Source organism: Podarcis erhardii (genome assembly GCF_964252035.2).
Source record: "Podarcis erhardii genome assembly, chromosome: 6".
Lineage (NCBI taxonomy): Eukaryota > Metazoa > Chordata > Lepidosauria > Squamata > Lacertidae > Podarcis > Podarcis erhardii.
In genome coordinates, this window is record NC_138510.1 from 44,131,256 (window position 1) to 44,145,250 (window position 13,995).

General features: G+C 41.2%; 1 protein-coding gene across 2 annotated transcripts; it reads right to left on the reverse strand.

Annotated features, from left to right (window-relative positions):
- Positions 1-264: 264 nt before the first annotated feature.
- On the reverse strand, positions 265-7,989 carry LOC309343662 (acidic mammalian chitinase-like). Of its 2 annotated transcripts, XM_081865413.1 has the most exons (10): positions 7,982-7,989; positions 6,983-7,184; positions 6,006-6,062; positions 5,060-5,225; positions 4,810-4,934; positions 3,608-3,728; positions 3,333-3,518; positions 2,539-2,655; positions 1,595-1,730; positions 265-600 (listed from the first exon to the last, which is right to left on the reverse strand). In XM_081865413.1, exons 2-10 carry the CDS (start codon positions 7,123-7,125, stop codon positions 335-337), a joined length of 1,317 nt encoding a protein of 438 aa, XP_081721539.1. In that variant the 5' UTR covers positions 7,126-7,184; positions 7,982-7,989; the 3' UTR covers positions 265-334. The 2 variants fall into 2 exon arrangements, with proteins under 2 accessions (XP_081721539.1, XP_081721540.1); XM_081865414.1 differs by lacking the exons at positions 6,983-7,184; positions 7,982-7,989 and adding an exon at positions 6,180-6,251.
- Between the last annotated feature and the right edge of the window lie 6,006 nt (positions 7,990-13,995).

Below are 13,995 nucleotides of genomic sequence, written 5' to 3' on the forward strand. Positions count from 1 at the left end.
GAGCTACAGCCAATACTGGGCTATGTGGACATGAAAACAGACCTAAAATAAGGCAATTTCCTATGGTTCTAGTTGTTGTGCTAAGGTTTGCTCTATCAAAACAGAATGCAAGTCACTACTTTAAAGCAGCAAATTGTTTCTAAACTGCCTTAGAAAATCAGTGACTCGCATCCTGTTTTGAGGCATAGTGTTAATAATGGTTCTTATTATTGTGTACTGCCTTTGAAATGATTGTGTACTGGAACCCCATGGCTGTTTCACAATTTTATTTAGGAGAAGAGGAGACTTCCACAGTAAGCCTGGTCTTTGTTGTTTGTTTGGGGTAGTGTTCATATTATGGGTAGTCACAGCATTTGCAGCTGTCTTTGAAGACCAGGCCAGCTGCACAATTAAATCGAAAAGTCCGGTTTCCCGCACAAATGTAGAATTTTGACTTGTCTTTGGGGTCTGCATGGATGCCATCAACTTTCCCAACACAAAAAGTTTCATCTCCTGAATCCCCTGGCGTCGTGACGACAGGATCAACTGTGGGCGTAACTGAAGGATCAACCGTAGGTGTACTTGGAGGATCAACCTGAGGGCAGTTTGGCACAATGGGATCTGAAACAAAATTGAACAGCTAGTGTTAACAGTTGTGATATTCTCATTTATACACACAGAGACACTTTTCTCTTTTCCCTGTTCTCCTCATCTCCCTCAGTTCCACGGCATGAGCATGGTGGATGCAACTGAGGGAGAAGACTACAGAGTCTTTCAATTCCCTACCAAAGTCCATTCCCCAAGTCAAAGAAATGATAGCTCTCTCTCAGATATCAGAGTTTTCAGATATATCAAGCTGGTCAAACTGTAGGCTAAGAACCAGTAATGGGCCTCAGCACCACAGCCCATTTCCTGGACGTACCATAGGCTTTTGGTTGGACCAACAGCAACTGACCCCAACATGTGCAGTGCAGAGGTGTGTGTGTGTGTGTGTGTGTGTGTGTGTGTGTGTGCAGGAGCTGGTTAGAGAACAAGGCTTTAACATGCTAAGATGGAGGCAGGGGGAAGGAAGAGAATAGAATAAAGGAAATGGGCAGAGTGGCTAGCCAAGTCTGAGGGAAGGAAAAGAGAAAATGGGAAGGAGGGAGGCAAAAGGGACAGATGGGCTGCGGGAGAAGAAAAGAAGGAACCATTTCTGAAGAGGAATTAGATATCAACAGAATATGATGTCGGTAATTGCCAACTGATTATGCCAAACTCTGGCTCCATCCTCCACCATTTGTGACTGGCTCTGCCTCGGCACCATCAGTTTGTGAATGCACATTTACAGTACATGTGGCCATGGTTCCCAGCCTTCTTGAGTGAGCTAGAAATTTTGAGAACCCCTGGTGTGGGTGAAAGAGAAGGCTTCTCAAGCACCAAACCAGCCAAGTAATAATATAGAGGCACTTCTGATCCAACACAGTCACCTAGGTTGTCATTATTGTAACTATTGGGAAAAGCCAGCAAGAGGGACACCAACAATTCAGGCTTGCTCAGAATATGTTATGCACTTTTCATTCCCATCTCAATACTAGAGAAGATGAAAAGGTTGCACTCCATCACACTCTCTTACCATTTGTTTCAAGCAATCGCTTCAGCTCAGTTATTAAAGGATTTATTCCCTGATTACATTCAGTACCACGGAAGTCATCCAAATCTATGGCCCAAACCATGGCGCCTCCAAACTTATGCTCTTTCAGATATTTGGCCTACAATTTTAAGAAATGTAAAAATTGACTATATATTCTGATTTGCCATCAAATGTAAACAGATGCAATGGAATTACCAAAAAAAGGTAGGCAGAAATAGATGATATAACAGTTAGTATATCATTACCCTCCATAGAATTAATTCATTAAAAAGAACTGTCTTTGACCCACCCATTAGACCTTCCAGGGTTTAGGGGCTTCTAAATTTAGAAAAGATAAGATTAAGGGTGAGGACAGAGAAATCATTCTGTATCAATTGTGCATGTGTTCATTCAAGTTTATTACATCCCATTTCCGCATTAATCTGTGATATATCTGCATACAACAAGTCCGTATGAACATTTGTATCTAAATATGTATTTTATCACAAAATATGGATTTAAAAACTTAAACGCATTTCTATCTTAAAATACTTTTTTTTTATGCATCCAAATATGTTATTTGAGCCAAGAAGTTTATCACAACATTTGGAGAAGTGTGGAATCTGAGGGATAATTATGTTCTGGTCTGGCTATTAGTTCAGGCAGTACAAATTGGTTTGGTTCATTTAAAGTATGGACCAGACAAAAATCTCCTCCAACTATCATACAATGGTACAAATGTTTACCTTACTGCTCTCCCTGCAGCTAATTTAACAACAGGGAGACATGTTAGACATTTATAAAATTGTATGGCAAGGAAAAAGAGGGTAAAGTTCAATCATTCTCCCTTCAGTAACAAGTGTAATCATGTATGTCTCAACAGCAGAAATAAATATTTTAGAGGTAGAATTAGTAAATAAAGTTTTAAAACAAACAAAAAGACTTACTTTGTGTCTATAACTACAAATGTCATCATATGTAACCCATACATTCCCCTTGTAGGCATATGGGACTTTTTGATCCTCCAGCCATCGTACTTCAGCATCCTTTAGGAAAGCGCACACCTATCAAAACCAGAAAATTAATGAGATTATCCAGACTTGCCTTGAAACAAATAAGCTATTGCTTTTTTGCTTTGAGTCATCTCGTCTAAGTTCCTTCTGATACAGGAAATCCAACACTTTAGCATCCCTGATAGGGATCCACATCACTGAACAATGCCTGGTTGAAAATTAGGCAGCTTGATTTAGACTCACTGAGGACTTGACATGTACAGTCGTACCTTGGATCTCAAACGCCTTGGCTCCTGGACAAATCGGCTCCCAAACAATCAAAACCCAAAAGTGAGTGTTCCAGTTTTCGAACGTTCTTTTGGAAGCCGAACATTCGATGGGGCTTCCACGGCTTCTGATTGGCTGCAGGACCTTCCTACAGCCAATCAGAAGCCGCGCTTTGGTTTCTGAACATTTCGGAAGTCGAACGGACTTCCGGAACGGTTTCCATTCGACTTCCAAGGCACGACTGTAATGCAGAAACGATGGTGGGCAAGTAAGTTTGTCTTTCAACTCTTCTGGTATTTCAAGAAAGGACGAAGGAGGTTTGTGGACCCCAACGCAAATATGAACTGCATCACAGTAACAGCAACAGTAAATATTCTCAGTAACAGCAACAAACCTCAACTTTTTATATGTGTAATTATAAAATTCATTATTAGAAAGCATCATGTTCTCAGGTTTCATACCTCAAAGTAAGCCCAATATCCAGCCTCCTCTGTATACGGCCCTGGGGGACCAGCTCCAGAGACTGAAGCACAGAGACCTGTGCTGCCACTATTACTGAGCGTGAAAGAACGCCCATAGGTGGGGAATCCCATGAGGAGTTTCTCAGCCGGGGCCCCTTGGTCCCTCCAATACTCCATCGCATACGCCTGCCAAAACACAAAGAGGTGCATCTTTTACAATATATTTTAATCTTACTAGATAGATAAGAAAGGGGCTTCAAGGGATGTTTACTCACGCAGTTGAAATAGTCGACGTCACACCAGTCGGAACCTGAGTACAGGGGGCTGTTGCATCCAGTGGTACTATCCCAGTCACCGTGGAAGTCATACGTCATCACGCTGATGAAATCCATGAGCCTGATGCAAATCAGTAATCATCCGTTAGGAAGCGGTGGCTCACCAGGCACTGAATTCAACCACTGTGTCATTGTGGTTTGCTCTTGTGGGGAAATGAACTAAAATGCCACCAGTCAAAAGGAGCATCATTTTGCACTTACTGAATCCCATATACATAGACTTCCCTTTGCCCTTGTAAGATATGGAAAATATGCAGTTCAGTCCTATGGATCAGAAGTCCAACCCGGCTGACAGAAGGTTCTCTGATTCAACGGGGGGGGGGGGTCACTTGACTGAAAGGGGTTTGTGAATTCCCTCTTTCCCCTCACACAGCCTACTATGTTGTTCCAAAAGATCTACCAACCCATTTGAACAGATTTGAGGGAAGTGCAGAGAGAAGAGGAAATCAGGAAAAATTGTCTTCCTCATTTCCATCAACAGAAACTTGTGGTAGGCCCAAAAGCCTTCCATCAGCAGAGGGTCACAACTGGATACAACCTATGGCTATGAGTGGGGGGGGGGAGCCCAAACCACCCTACTCCCGTTTTTAATTACTTTTGTCTACTATTATTTTTGTTAAGAAAGAAAAGCAATTGCCAAAACATGTTTTTGCATTGTTACATGGTTACAATATAGACTACGTTCTAAATAAAAAGTGTCCATTACTCTTCTAAATCAGATAAAAATATATTCTTCCTTTAGCCATTAAAACATCCATCTCAGCAATCTCTCAGACTTTGAGGAGCCATTGCAATCCTAACAGCAACAGCCCAACACTCATCCACACCTAATGAATCACCCAGGATCTTTTACAAGGAATATTAAAACCCTGATCCTAAAAACACTGGTTTGGAAATCCCATTCATTTCAAGAGAATTGTCAGTCCTGGTAAATTTGAGGAGCCCATGTGCAGTGTTGAAAAACCACCCTAGTAATGTGTGTTTTTACAAAGGGTGCATTAATTGTTGTATTTAGGAAATATGGCCATTATGAATTCAACCTGTTCCTGTATTTATAAAAGGAGAGGGTGTGCTTTCTGCATACAATAACTGTGCAAGATCACATTGAATTAGACCCATGGTATCCTGAGAATTCTACTTACTGCCCTAGCTTAGCAATTTCATATCCAGCATCAATCGTTTCCACACCAGCAGACACTGCCGCTGTGATCAGTAGACTAGACGCCCCGCTTCTTGCAGCTTCCTGTGTAAAGGCATCCCGCATTTCCTATGATACAAGAATGGTGAGCAATGCTTATTCAACAGGATAAATGAATTTATTAATGTCTTGAGTAAAGCAGGTAAAATTGGTCAAGAATATTTGCAACTGGTGTATTCAGGTGACATTCCTACCTGAACCAGGGTGGTAAAGCGTTGCTTGTCCTCAGAAGGGCTTCCCCTAGAGCCTGGGTATTCAAAGTCTAGGTCAATTCCATCAAAACCATATTTACGGAGGTATGCAATCACTGAATTTATGAAGGTCTTGCGGTTCGCAGCTGTAGAAACCATGATGGTGAACCTGTGGAGAAGTCCACTCTTAAATATGATTTCTTTTTTTCTGCTAGTGCAGACAAAAACAAACTTTAGAGCATAACACAGCAAAGTTAAGCACTCTTCATTAATTCTTTGTTCAGAAATATCTGGGACTTAGAAGTGCTTCATATGAGCTGGAGCATGTGCTGAACATAATCATGCTGAACCACAACATTTCAATATTTTCCAAAACCCATTTTTGCCATCATCACTGTACTCATTATCACGCCTTATTACATTAATGCTTCATTTCTCTGTTGAATACAAATTATAAATCTTGACAAAGAGCATTTCTGATCTTTGAAGTAATATCACACTTCAGTGCAATGCAAATCAGCTTGGCTTTACTCAATGCAGATAAGCAGGAGACAGGATCTGCAAAGTTTTACCTTGTGTGCATAAACAATGGTTTGTTTATTAGATGCTGACAAAAGCCTTTGGCCATGCACAGAGGGCATCTCCACAACTGTACACCAATTAAGAATATAGGCATTGTGACAAGAATTGGTGTTGAGCAATTAACACCTTTCAGCAACCAGCCTCAAAATCATTCCTTTGGGCATGATTACTGGAAAACTGCAGAGTATTATTTTTTAAAAACCTACGATAAGTAGGGTTACATATTTCATCAGAATTCAGTTAACTTTTGGCACATAGCAGAACAAGGCGTAATGTCCCATGAAGTGGAATCAGGCTATGTATGGTGTTATCAGAAACCTTCTCACCATCAGTGGTGCCAGCATAAAATGAATAGGAAAAGACTCACAATTCAGTGCCAAAGTTCCATCCTCCAATTGAGAGCAGTGTCACCAGTTCCGAATTCCTGTGAGAAAAGGCAGACACAGTACAAACAGCACAATTATTTTGCTGCTTTTAAACACCCCTCCCTCAACATGATTTTCTTTAATGATAAAGAAAAATGACAGTGTTTGCACTGCACCTTTGAACTATAAAATCTGGCTGTGCGGCCACACTGACACTGGCAGCCACTTGCTCACATCACCCTTTGCCATACAATGGAATTATGCAGCATGCGCAATGCAGCACTGATGACCCAATATCTGAAACCAGATGGAATCCATGAGATCTCACCCTTGTTTGACATATTATGTCACTCCCATGAATGCAGGCACAACAGCAGATTCCACTTCTACCAAAATGAGTTGCATTCAACATGTGAACAACAGAATTATAGAGTGAAGTAGTGGAAGAAATCCAAAATTTACTTTGCCACTACCTTCAGAGACAAGAATCAACAGCAACCAAATTCTTCTGTGCCACAGATGCAGGCACAAGAAGGAGATGTGTGTCTGCAGTGGTGCTGTGCTGATAGTTTATTCTGCATTTATAGCTATTGCAGAGTATGGGTAATATCCAGCTAAGTCATTACAGTGTAACATCAGTGGACTTTATTTATGCCCATTGATTTAAATGAGTGGCTTCCAACAAGGTAGTTCTATTAGCGCATGAATTTCTGGCTGCACTTTAGAACTTCCACTCCCTCTCCTTCACCCATGCATGCCTCAAATGTGTTCTGTAGGTTCCCCCAACTCTCCAGAACTGATATGGGGAGGGAGCAAGGGGCATGTGGGGAAAAGAGAGGGAGGAGCAGCCAGAGGCCTAGCACTATTGAAACTACTTCATTGGATATCACTCAACTGGTCTTCTCTATCATTGTTTATCACCCTGTATTTATAAGCAGGATTCAGATAAGCTACCTTAACACAACTTCATAATTCTGACCTCTCTTTCAGTGCTTGGATCCGAGGGAAGAGTTCTTCATCATTCCATTCATAAGGTGCTATCTCATTGTTTTTCATAGTAACAAAGGCATAACACAAGTGGGTGCAAAGCTGTGGGTCGACATTTTCCGGGAAATACGTCATAGGGCTTGGCCTATACTGAGACCAGTTGGTGAAGTAGCACACGAGTTTATAAGCTGTGCCTGGATGGAGAAAGAAAACCACAGTTAATTAGACAGAAGAAACCTCTGCTTATGGCTTATTCATGTCACACATTCAATGACTGATTCAAGTAACACAGGGTTTGTTCTTACATGCATTTTCTTCAGCAATAATATGACTAAACTAAGGATTTTTAGATTTTACATATCATCTGAGCTGGACTTCTGTACAGTGGTACCTCAGGTTAAGAACTTAATTCATTCCAGAATTTCATTAACCTGAAACTGTTCTTAGCCTGAGGTACCACTTTAGCTAATGGGGCCTCCCACTGCCACTGCGCTGCCGCCACACAATTTCTGTTCTCATCCTGAAGCAAAGTTCTTAACCCGAGGTATTATTTCTGGGTTAGCGGAGTCTGTAACCTGAAGCGTCTGTAACCTGAAGCATCTGTAACCCAAGGTACCACTGTATTTTATACTGAGGTCTTTCCCTCTCCCTCATCTTCCAGTCCCTCTCCCTGTGACAACAACATGTCATTGCAACCTTGAGCTCAGTTATCCCTATGAGTGCCATGTACTCCCTTGTCCCTCTTATTGTACCAGGAATAGTCTGTACACTCTTGCCTGCTCCTAGTAAATCATTGTCCCTACTGTGCCCCTATTTCTGTATTTCAGAGAAATTGGGGGGAGCAGCATACAGTATTGTAAATGTTTCATTAATGTGACTTTATTTATCAGTGTCGAGTTCCTTCCATTAGTGGGAATCAGGTCATGATGCATCTTCACATATATAATGCAGCCACATGGACACAAACAAATAAAATGAATAAGCTGCTTACCCAGCTGCAGGTGCAGCAAAATGGCCAGGCCTGCAAAAGAAAATGACAGAATAAGAATAATAGGAAAAGAGAAAGTAAGAAACACCACGAGCCGGGTTCCATTCTATTGTTAATGTTTTCCCAGTGTCCATAAAGCTACCCAGAGGCCAAAAGTGTGTTATGTCTAAGAATACAAACCTATCCCATGGCCAACAGTAGGAGGACTTGAAGCTGTGCTACATTGCCAGCTCTGGTACTTACACTGGCCAGGCAGCCTTCACTGAATCATCTGCCAAGCTCCTTCGTGTGTCCCGCCTCCCCATGCCCCAATGCTAAGGGAGATGGCAGAGAAACAGTTTGGCCTTTTGAATTTGGAGACTGTGTGTTTGATGAAGTGGAAATATCCCTGGAGTGCAATTGTTGTCTCTGAGGGGTTGGTGCAAGATGAGCAGCTTTCCTGTTGGCTCCACTATGAGCTGCTTCTATATTTGTGAACGAATTGAATGCTATCAAAACACTGATGCTTTCTCATCCAAAGAAATCTAAACTCAGAGGTGCCTCTGGAATTCCCACCTTTGGGAAAGTGGGTTGCCAGTAACAAGACTTCCTGATCCCATATCAGGCCATAAAATGACCCTGACCACAAAGAAACTGTTCACCCACTGAATCTGCCCTTAAGCAAATGTTTTAGCAAAGTTCGTGTATTAACGCAAAACTTAATAGGGAAAGATGTCATATTGCAAAGCTTTCCAATGACTTTTTTTTAAAAAAAAAAATCTGGTTTCAACAGTTGTCAGGTCTCGAGAATGCAAGAGTGACTTACCAACCCACAGTAGAAATTTCCCCATCTTTGCTCCTGACTTCGAATGGAAGTCCAGATCAGGAGATGAGCAAGGCTTTATATGGAGGCCGAAATACCAGCTATCACTGTGGAACCCACACACCTGTGGTACACCCACCAGATTGCATACTACCCAGCCAAATAGAACAATCAATAAAATCTCATGCATTCAAGGGCAACAGAAACTTGAGCATCTGACTATCACTTCAAAAGTCTCTACCCTGGCAAAGACCTAAAGAAAACCCATGTGATATAATGGTCAGACTAGGGGAACTGCCCTTGGAACAATCACTACCAGGGATGGGAAGGCTGTGTCCATTTTGGTTCTCTCAGATTCTCATTTTTCCAATCATTAATTCAGTTCTCTACATTTCTACAGCAATTTTTTATTTTATTTTTGTCCTGGTAAAAATTCTTCAGTATTTTAGTGTGAATTTTTCTTAATAAACACATTTTTGGATGAAGTTTATTGTTGCTAGCAAGTTCTTCTAATATAATGCATGCTTGTGTGTTATTTTCACTAAGGTATAGTCGTACCTTTGAAGTTGAACAATCCGTTCTAGAAGTCCGTTCGACTTCCAAAATATTCAAAAACCAAATCACTGCTTCTGATTGGCTGCAGGAAGCTTCTGCATCCAATCAGAAGCCACAGAAGCCCCATCAGAAGTTTGGGTTCCAAAAGACGTTCTCAAACCGGAAGTACCACTTCCAGGTTTGCAGCGTTCGGGAGCCAAAATGTCCAAGTTCCAGGGCATTTGGGATCCAAGGTATCACTATATTCATTTTACTACACACTTTTTCCAAATATATGCATTTTTGTAAACATTTTTTGGTTGGAGAACTCCCTTGCAAAATTCTGGTAAGGGCGAATCTTGAAAAATGGTTGTGTTGTGGTTCTCATATTGTTTTGCAAATTTTATAGATTCTGTTTTAAATGTGAACTGAATTTCCATCCCCTGTTGCCTAACCCTATTTTATTCTCATGGGGTGCTGAATAATCCTTCAGGGGTGGGGGAAGAAACCCATCTATGTTCCCTGAGCTCCTTAGGGGGAGAGAAGGATATTCATGTAATAAAATAATATCAAATAAAACTGCAGGTGTCTTATCCTAGTGGGCCCAGCAAAAATGTGTGTACATTTCACCTGACAACAAATTCTCTTATTGTTTGCAATTATACCCCCATAACAAATTTGCATGACAAATCCAGTCAGGGTCAGTTTTTGCATGCTTTTGAAAAATGGTGCAGAACATGATGTCACTGGTTTTTGCTTTTATGCATATTCAGATATATTTTGTTGCAGCTCCTAGTCAAATAGCAGCAGCAGGTTTCATAATCAATTTTGAACCAGCAGGTGATGCTCTCTCTCCATGTTGGTGGCAGGCTGGAAATAAAACATAGCACTAATATTCAAAGTACCCAGGGTTTTAATACAGTGGCGAGGAACCTCTGGCCCTCCAGATGGTGTTGGACCATGATGTTGGAGGTCCAACCAGCATGGGGGAAAATCAGGGATGATAGGAGTTGTACTTCAAGAACATCTGGAAGGCCACAGGTTCCACAGCCCTGGTTTAATTAGGTGGTTCCATTTTGATGATGCTATTTGTTGAGCCAGTCATAGAGCAATTCAACATCTGAGTTTCTCAGATTTGTTGACTTGGCTAGGGTGATATAAGAGAAGTGTAATGACTCAGTACTTCTTCAGTAATAGTCTCCTCCCCTTTGGCATCTTTCTGCTGAATGCCCCTTGAATAAAGATAAATATTGGCAAGAGTGGAGCAAACATTTGATCAATCAGAGCAAACTCTTTGAAATGTTCTAACTGGGCATGGTGTCAACTTAACCTTCAGAACGTGACAAGTAACTTGACTGATTGAGCTTCATCTAATAATGAAAGAAAGTCAAGGCTATTTATTCTTGCCTCACCAGCCACCTCCCTCTGTTTGTACTTAGCCTGCCATATCCACAGCAAAGCAGTTTCTATTGTTTTGAAAATACCCATTTGGCTTTCCTATTCAACGGCCTTGGTTTGCCTTCACGTATGCAAAGCCAAAGTTAGACTCTTCCACAGCAATTATTCAGAGAGAAATGTTTTTATACACTTATTATGAAAGTTACATTGCTCACATTTCTATTTCTGGTCAACTGAAGCGAACAACACAAAAGCCATAGAATAAGATAGGGAAAGTTGGAGAATATTTTGGATGAGACCGGAAAGCAATTTTGTTGAAGACCACATGATGATGACCATGGAGATTATGATGGTCTAGTTGGAAGGATTTTTTAAAAAGTACAATTTTATAGATGTGTAGATTTGAGAGGCTACAAAAACAGCCGAATGAATAGAACCAACCAGGAACAGAGTTGTCACCTGATGAGGTTGGAAGATTTCCTCATTAGGTCCTTTTTTACAGAAGTTGCTATAGCTATCTTTTAATGAATGCTCTTGGGGCAAAGGATTGAACTGAATGAACCAACTCCATAGTACTTTTTACACTTACAGACTGGGAATGTAAAGAGCAATTCTGTGTGTGTTTACTAAAAGATAAGACCCACTTTATTCAATGGCACTTAAAGTTGTGTGCATAGGATTGAAGTCGAATGCTGAGATATATCCATTTATCCAGTGAATTAATGGAAATGGTTACATGTGAACTTAGGGCTTGTAGCAGTGATGTAAACATAATCCATTTTATCACTCACTTTATGACGCCACACTTTATGGAAGCTATGATGACACTGCTATTTTCTGAAGCAAATGAACAAATTGTGGCTAATATAATCATGCTCCTATCCTGATTAAAGATGCAGACATGCCACCCACATGGTACATTTGCTGGAAAAAAAATCACTGAACACTGGTATACCTGAGCAATAATATCTGCTATGTGAAGTATGGACCCACCATATGGGCAGGCTGTAGGCCGGGTCTTCCTCTTATATAGCTGCTGGGATTGACAAGGCATCTGACCCTCACCTGAATCTCATCGCTCTCCTGTAGCTGCCTCTGATTAGTTATCATTTAACTCTTGGGGGAAATAATTAGCATCACACGTCATGCGCATGGAAGTTGCCGAACCAATTAACCAACTAGAAGGATTACTGTTAATAGCACCAGTTTTCCTATAACTTGATATTGCTGGATAGTTTTGATGAACTGCAAAAGCATTTTTAGTTTGCTTTCTGTTGCCACCTGCAGCCTGCCCAGGCCCATAGTTGTGTATAGGATGCAGATCTGAAAGGGCCACATAGGGTAAACCACTCAAAAGGTATGCTGAGAGTTTGCTAAAACAGTCATTGTAGATGCAGCTGTTAGTAACTCACAGAAGGTTTGGGAACCTTCAAGCTTCCAAGAGGTCCAAAGTTTAACAGAGGATGCTGAGCCATGGTTAAATGCCATGAAGGCTGAACTTGATTCCTTAGAGAGGAACAAGACTTGGGAACTAGTTCCTGGCCTCCCCAGGCCACAAAAGGTTTACAAAGTTCAGCTATTGCAAAAGTTTTTCAGTGTTAATTTTATGCATTTTTAAACATCACCATGGTATTTAACAATACAGTGGTACCTCGGGTTAAGAACTTAATTCATTCTGGAGGTCCGTTCTTAACCTGAAACTGTTCTTAACCTGAAGCATCACTTTAGCTAATGGGGCCTCCAGCTGCCGCTGTGCTGCCGCTGTACGATTTCTATTCTCATCCTGAAGCAAAGTTCTTAACCCGAGGTAATATTTCTGGGTTAGCGGAGTCTGTAACCTGAAGTGTCTGTAACCCGAGGTACCACTGTAATATCTTAGTCATCATGCATAAATCGTGCACATAGCTAATAAGCTGCTCCTCATTATCACAAGAGGTTTGCCCTTAACAATGCAGCCTTAAGAAGAAAATATGATACTTTCCCAAAAGGAATACATTATACCAGACAAGGAAGTAAAGTATAATGGTATGCCTGTAACCACTTGGCACTGATCATCTCTATCATCTCTAGCCAAATGGGAATCACACCTGTTTGCCCCACCCCATGTGCTTTCAGTGTACACTTCTGAAAGTGTGTGCACAACTACAAATTTCATCCCTCTGCAGCATCCCCATGCCCTGCTGCACACGTGCTATTCAGAGGGTTGCTTGGCCCTCAGGAGTGACTTTAGGGGGCAGAGGATAATGTAATGCAGAGAGAAACCAAGAAAACTCCACTGCACAAATCAAGTTCCACTCATCTATCTATAGCGCATGTTAGTTTTGCAACACACCCAGTGGATGATGTTGTTGGTGATTATGATGAGAGAGAGGTGATTGTTTGAGCTAGTGGACTAAGATTAACATTCCAAGACTGCCATCTACTGTAAACGCTGTTTAGCAGTGGCCCACCCAGTGTTGGTGAACACTTCTATTTCTTGATGTTGGGCACATTATTTTTAAATTGTAGAGGTTCCTTTATGCTATGAACTGTTTTACATTTGCTTATATATGACACAAATAAATACAGATTTACATATATATCTGTGCAAATGTTCCACCATATATGACAGGGATAAATTATTACTTGGAATCAACCCGACAAGTTTAAATAAATTCTACTTAGAGTAGACCCATTGGGGGACTTCAACATAGCTCTAAGGAGATTGTACCATTAGCGCAAACATTTCTGTTTGCCCACTGCTGTTCTAGGGATTTTCTGACCCTCCAGAGCAGACTTGGGGGCATGGAAGGGGAAGAGAGAGTTGGGAAAGCCCCTCTGTGCTAGTGGGAGTCATTGCACTGGTTTCTGCTAGTGGTACCAGGTTGTTGAATCCAGCCAACTGAAATGAAGGGACCTAAGTTAGTCAAGTCGCTTAATACATCTACTCTGAGTAAAGCTAATGTTCACAACACATCCCATGCCTTCCCTCCAAAATGGGATCCAAGGCAGCTTACAAAAGGCAATCAGAAGTTGAACAATGGGGCCTGGGCACCAAACATGCCCTTCTCCTGAAGTGCCATCTGTTCTTGGGCCAGCCAGCCTTGGAAATGTCCATCTGCTGCCATCCTTGTTAAATTGTAGGAGAGGGATTAAAAATAATTTATTTGCCTGTGCTTCTGATTGAACTGTGGCATGATCTTCTACTGCTGCTTTGGAGTTTAATTGTGCCTCTTTGTTTGACTGCTGCCCTGCTATTTATATTCTATTTTTTGTAACTTTTATTTATATTCTATTTTTTGCA

Coding starts and splice junctions, on each gene's coding strand:
- LOC309343662 (XM_081865413.1), bottom strand. CDS start 7,125: ATGACGTATTTCCCGGAAAATGTCGACCCACAGCTTTGCACCCACTTG. Junction 6,063..6,982: donor ATCCAAGCACTGAAAGAGAG/GTCAGAATTATG, acceptor CTTTTCTCACAG/GAATTCGGAACTGGTGACAC. Junction 3,729..4,809: donor GAAATTGCTAAGCTAGGGCA/GTAAGTAGAATT, acceptor GATTTGCATCAG/GCTCATGGATTTCATCAGCG.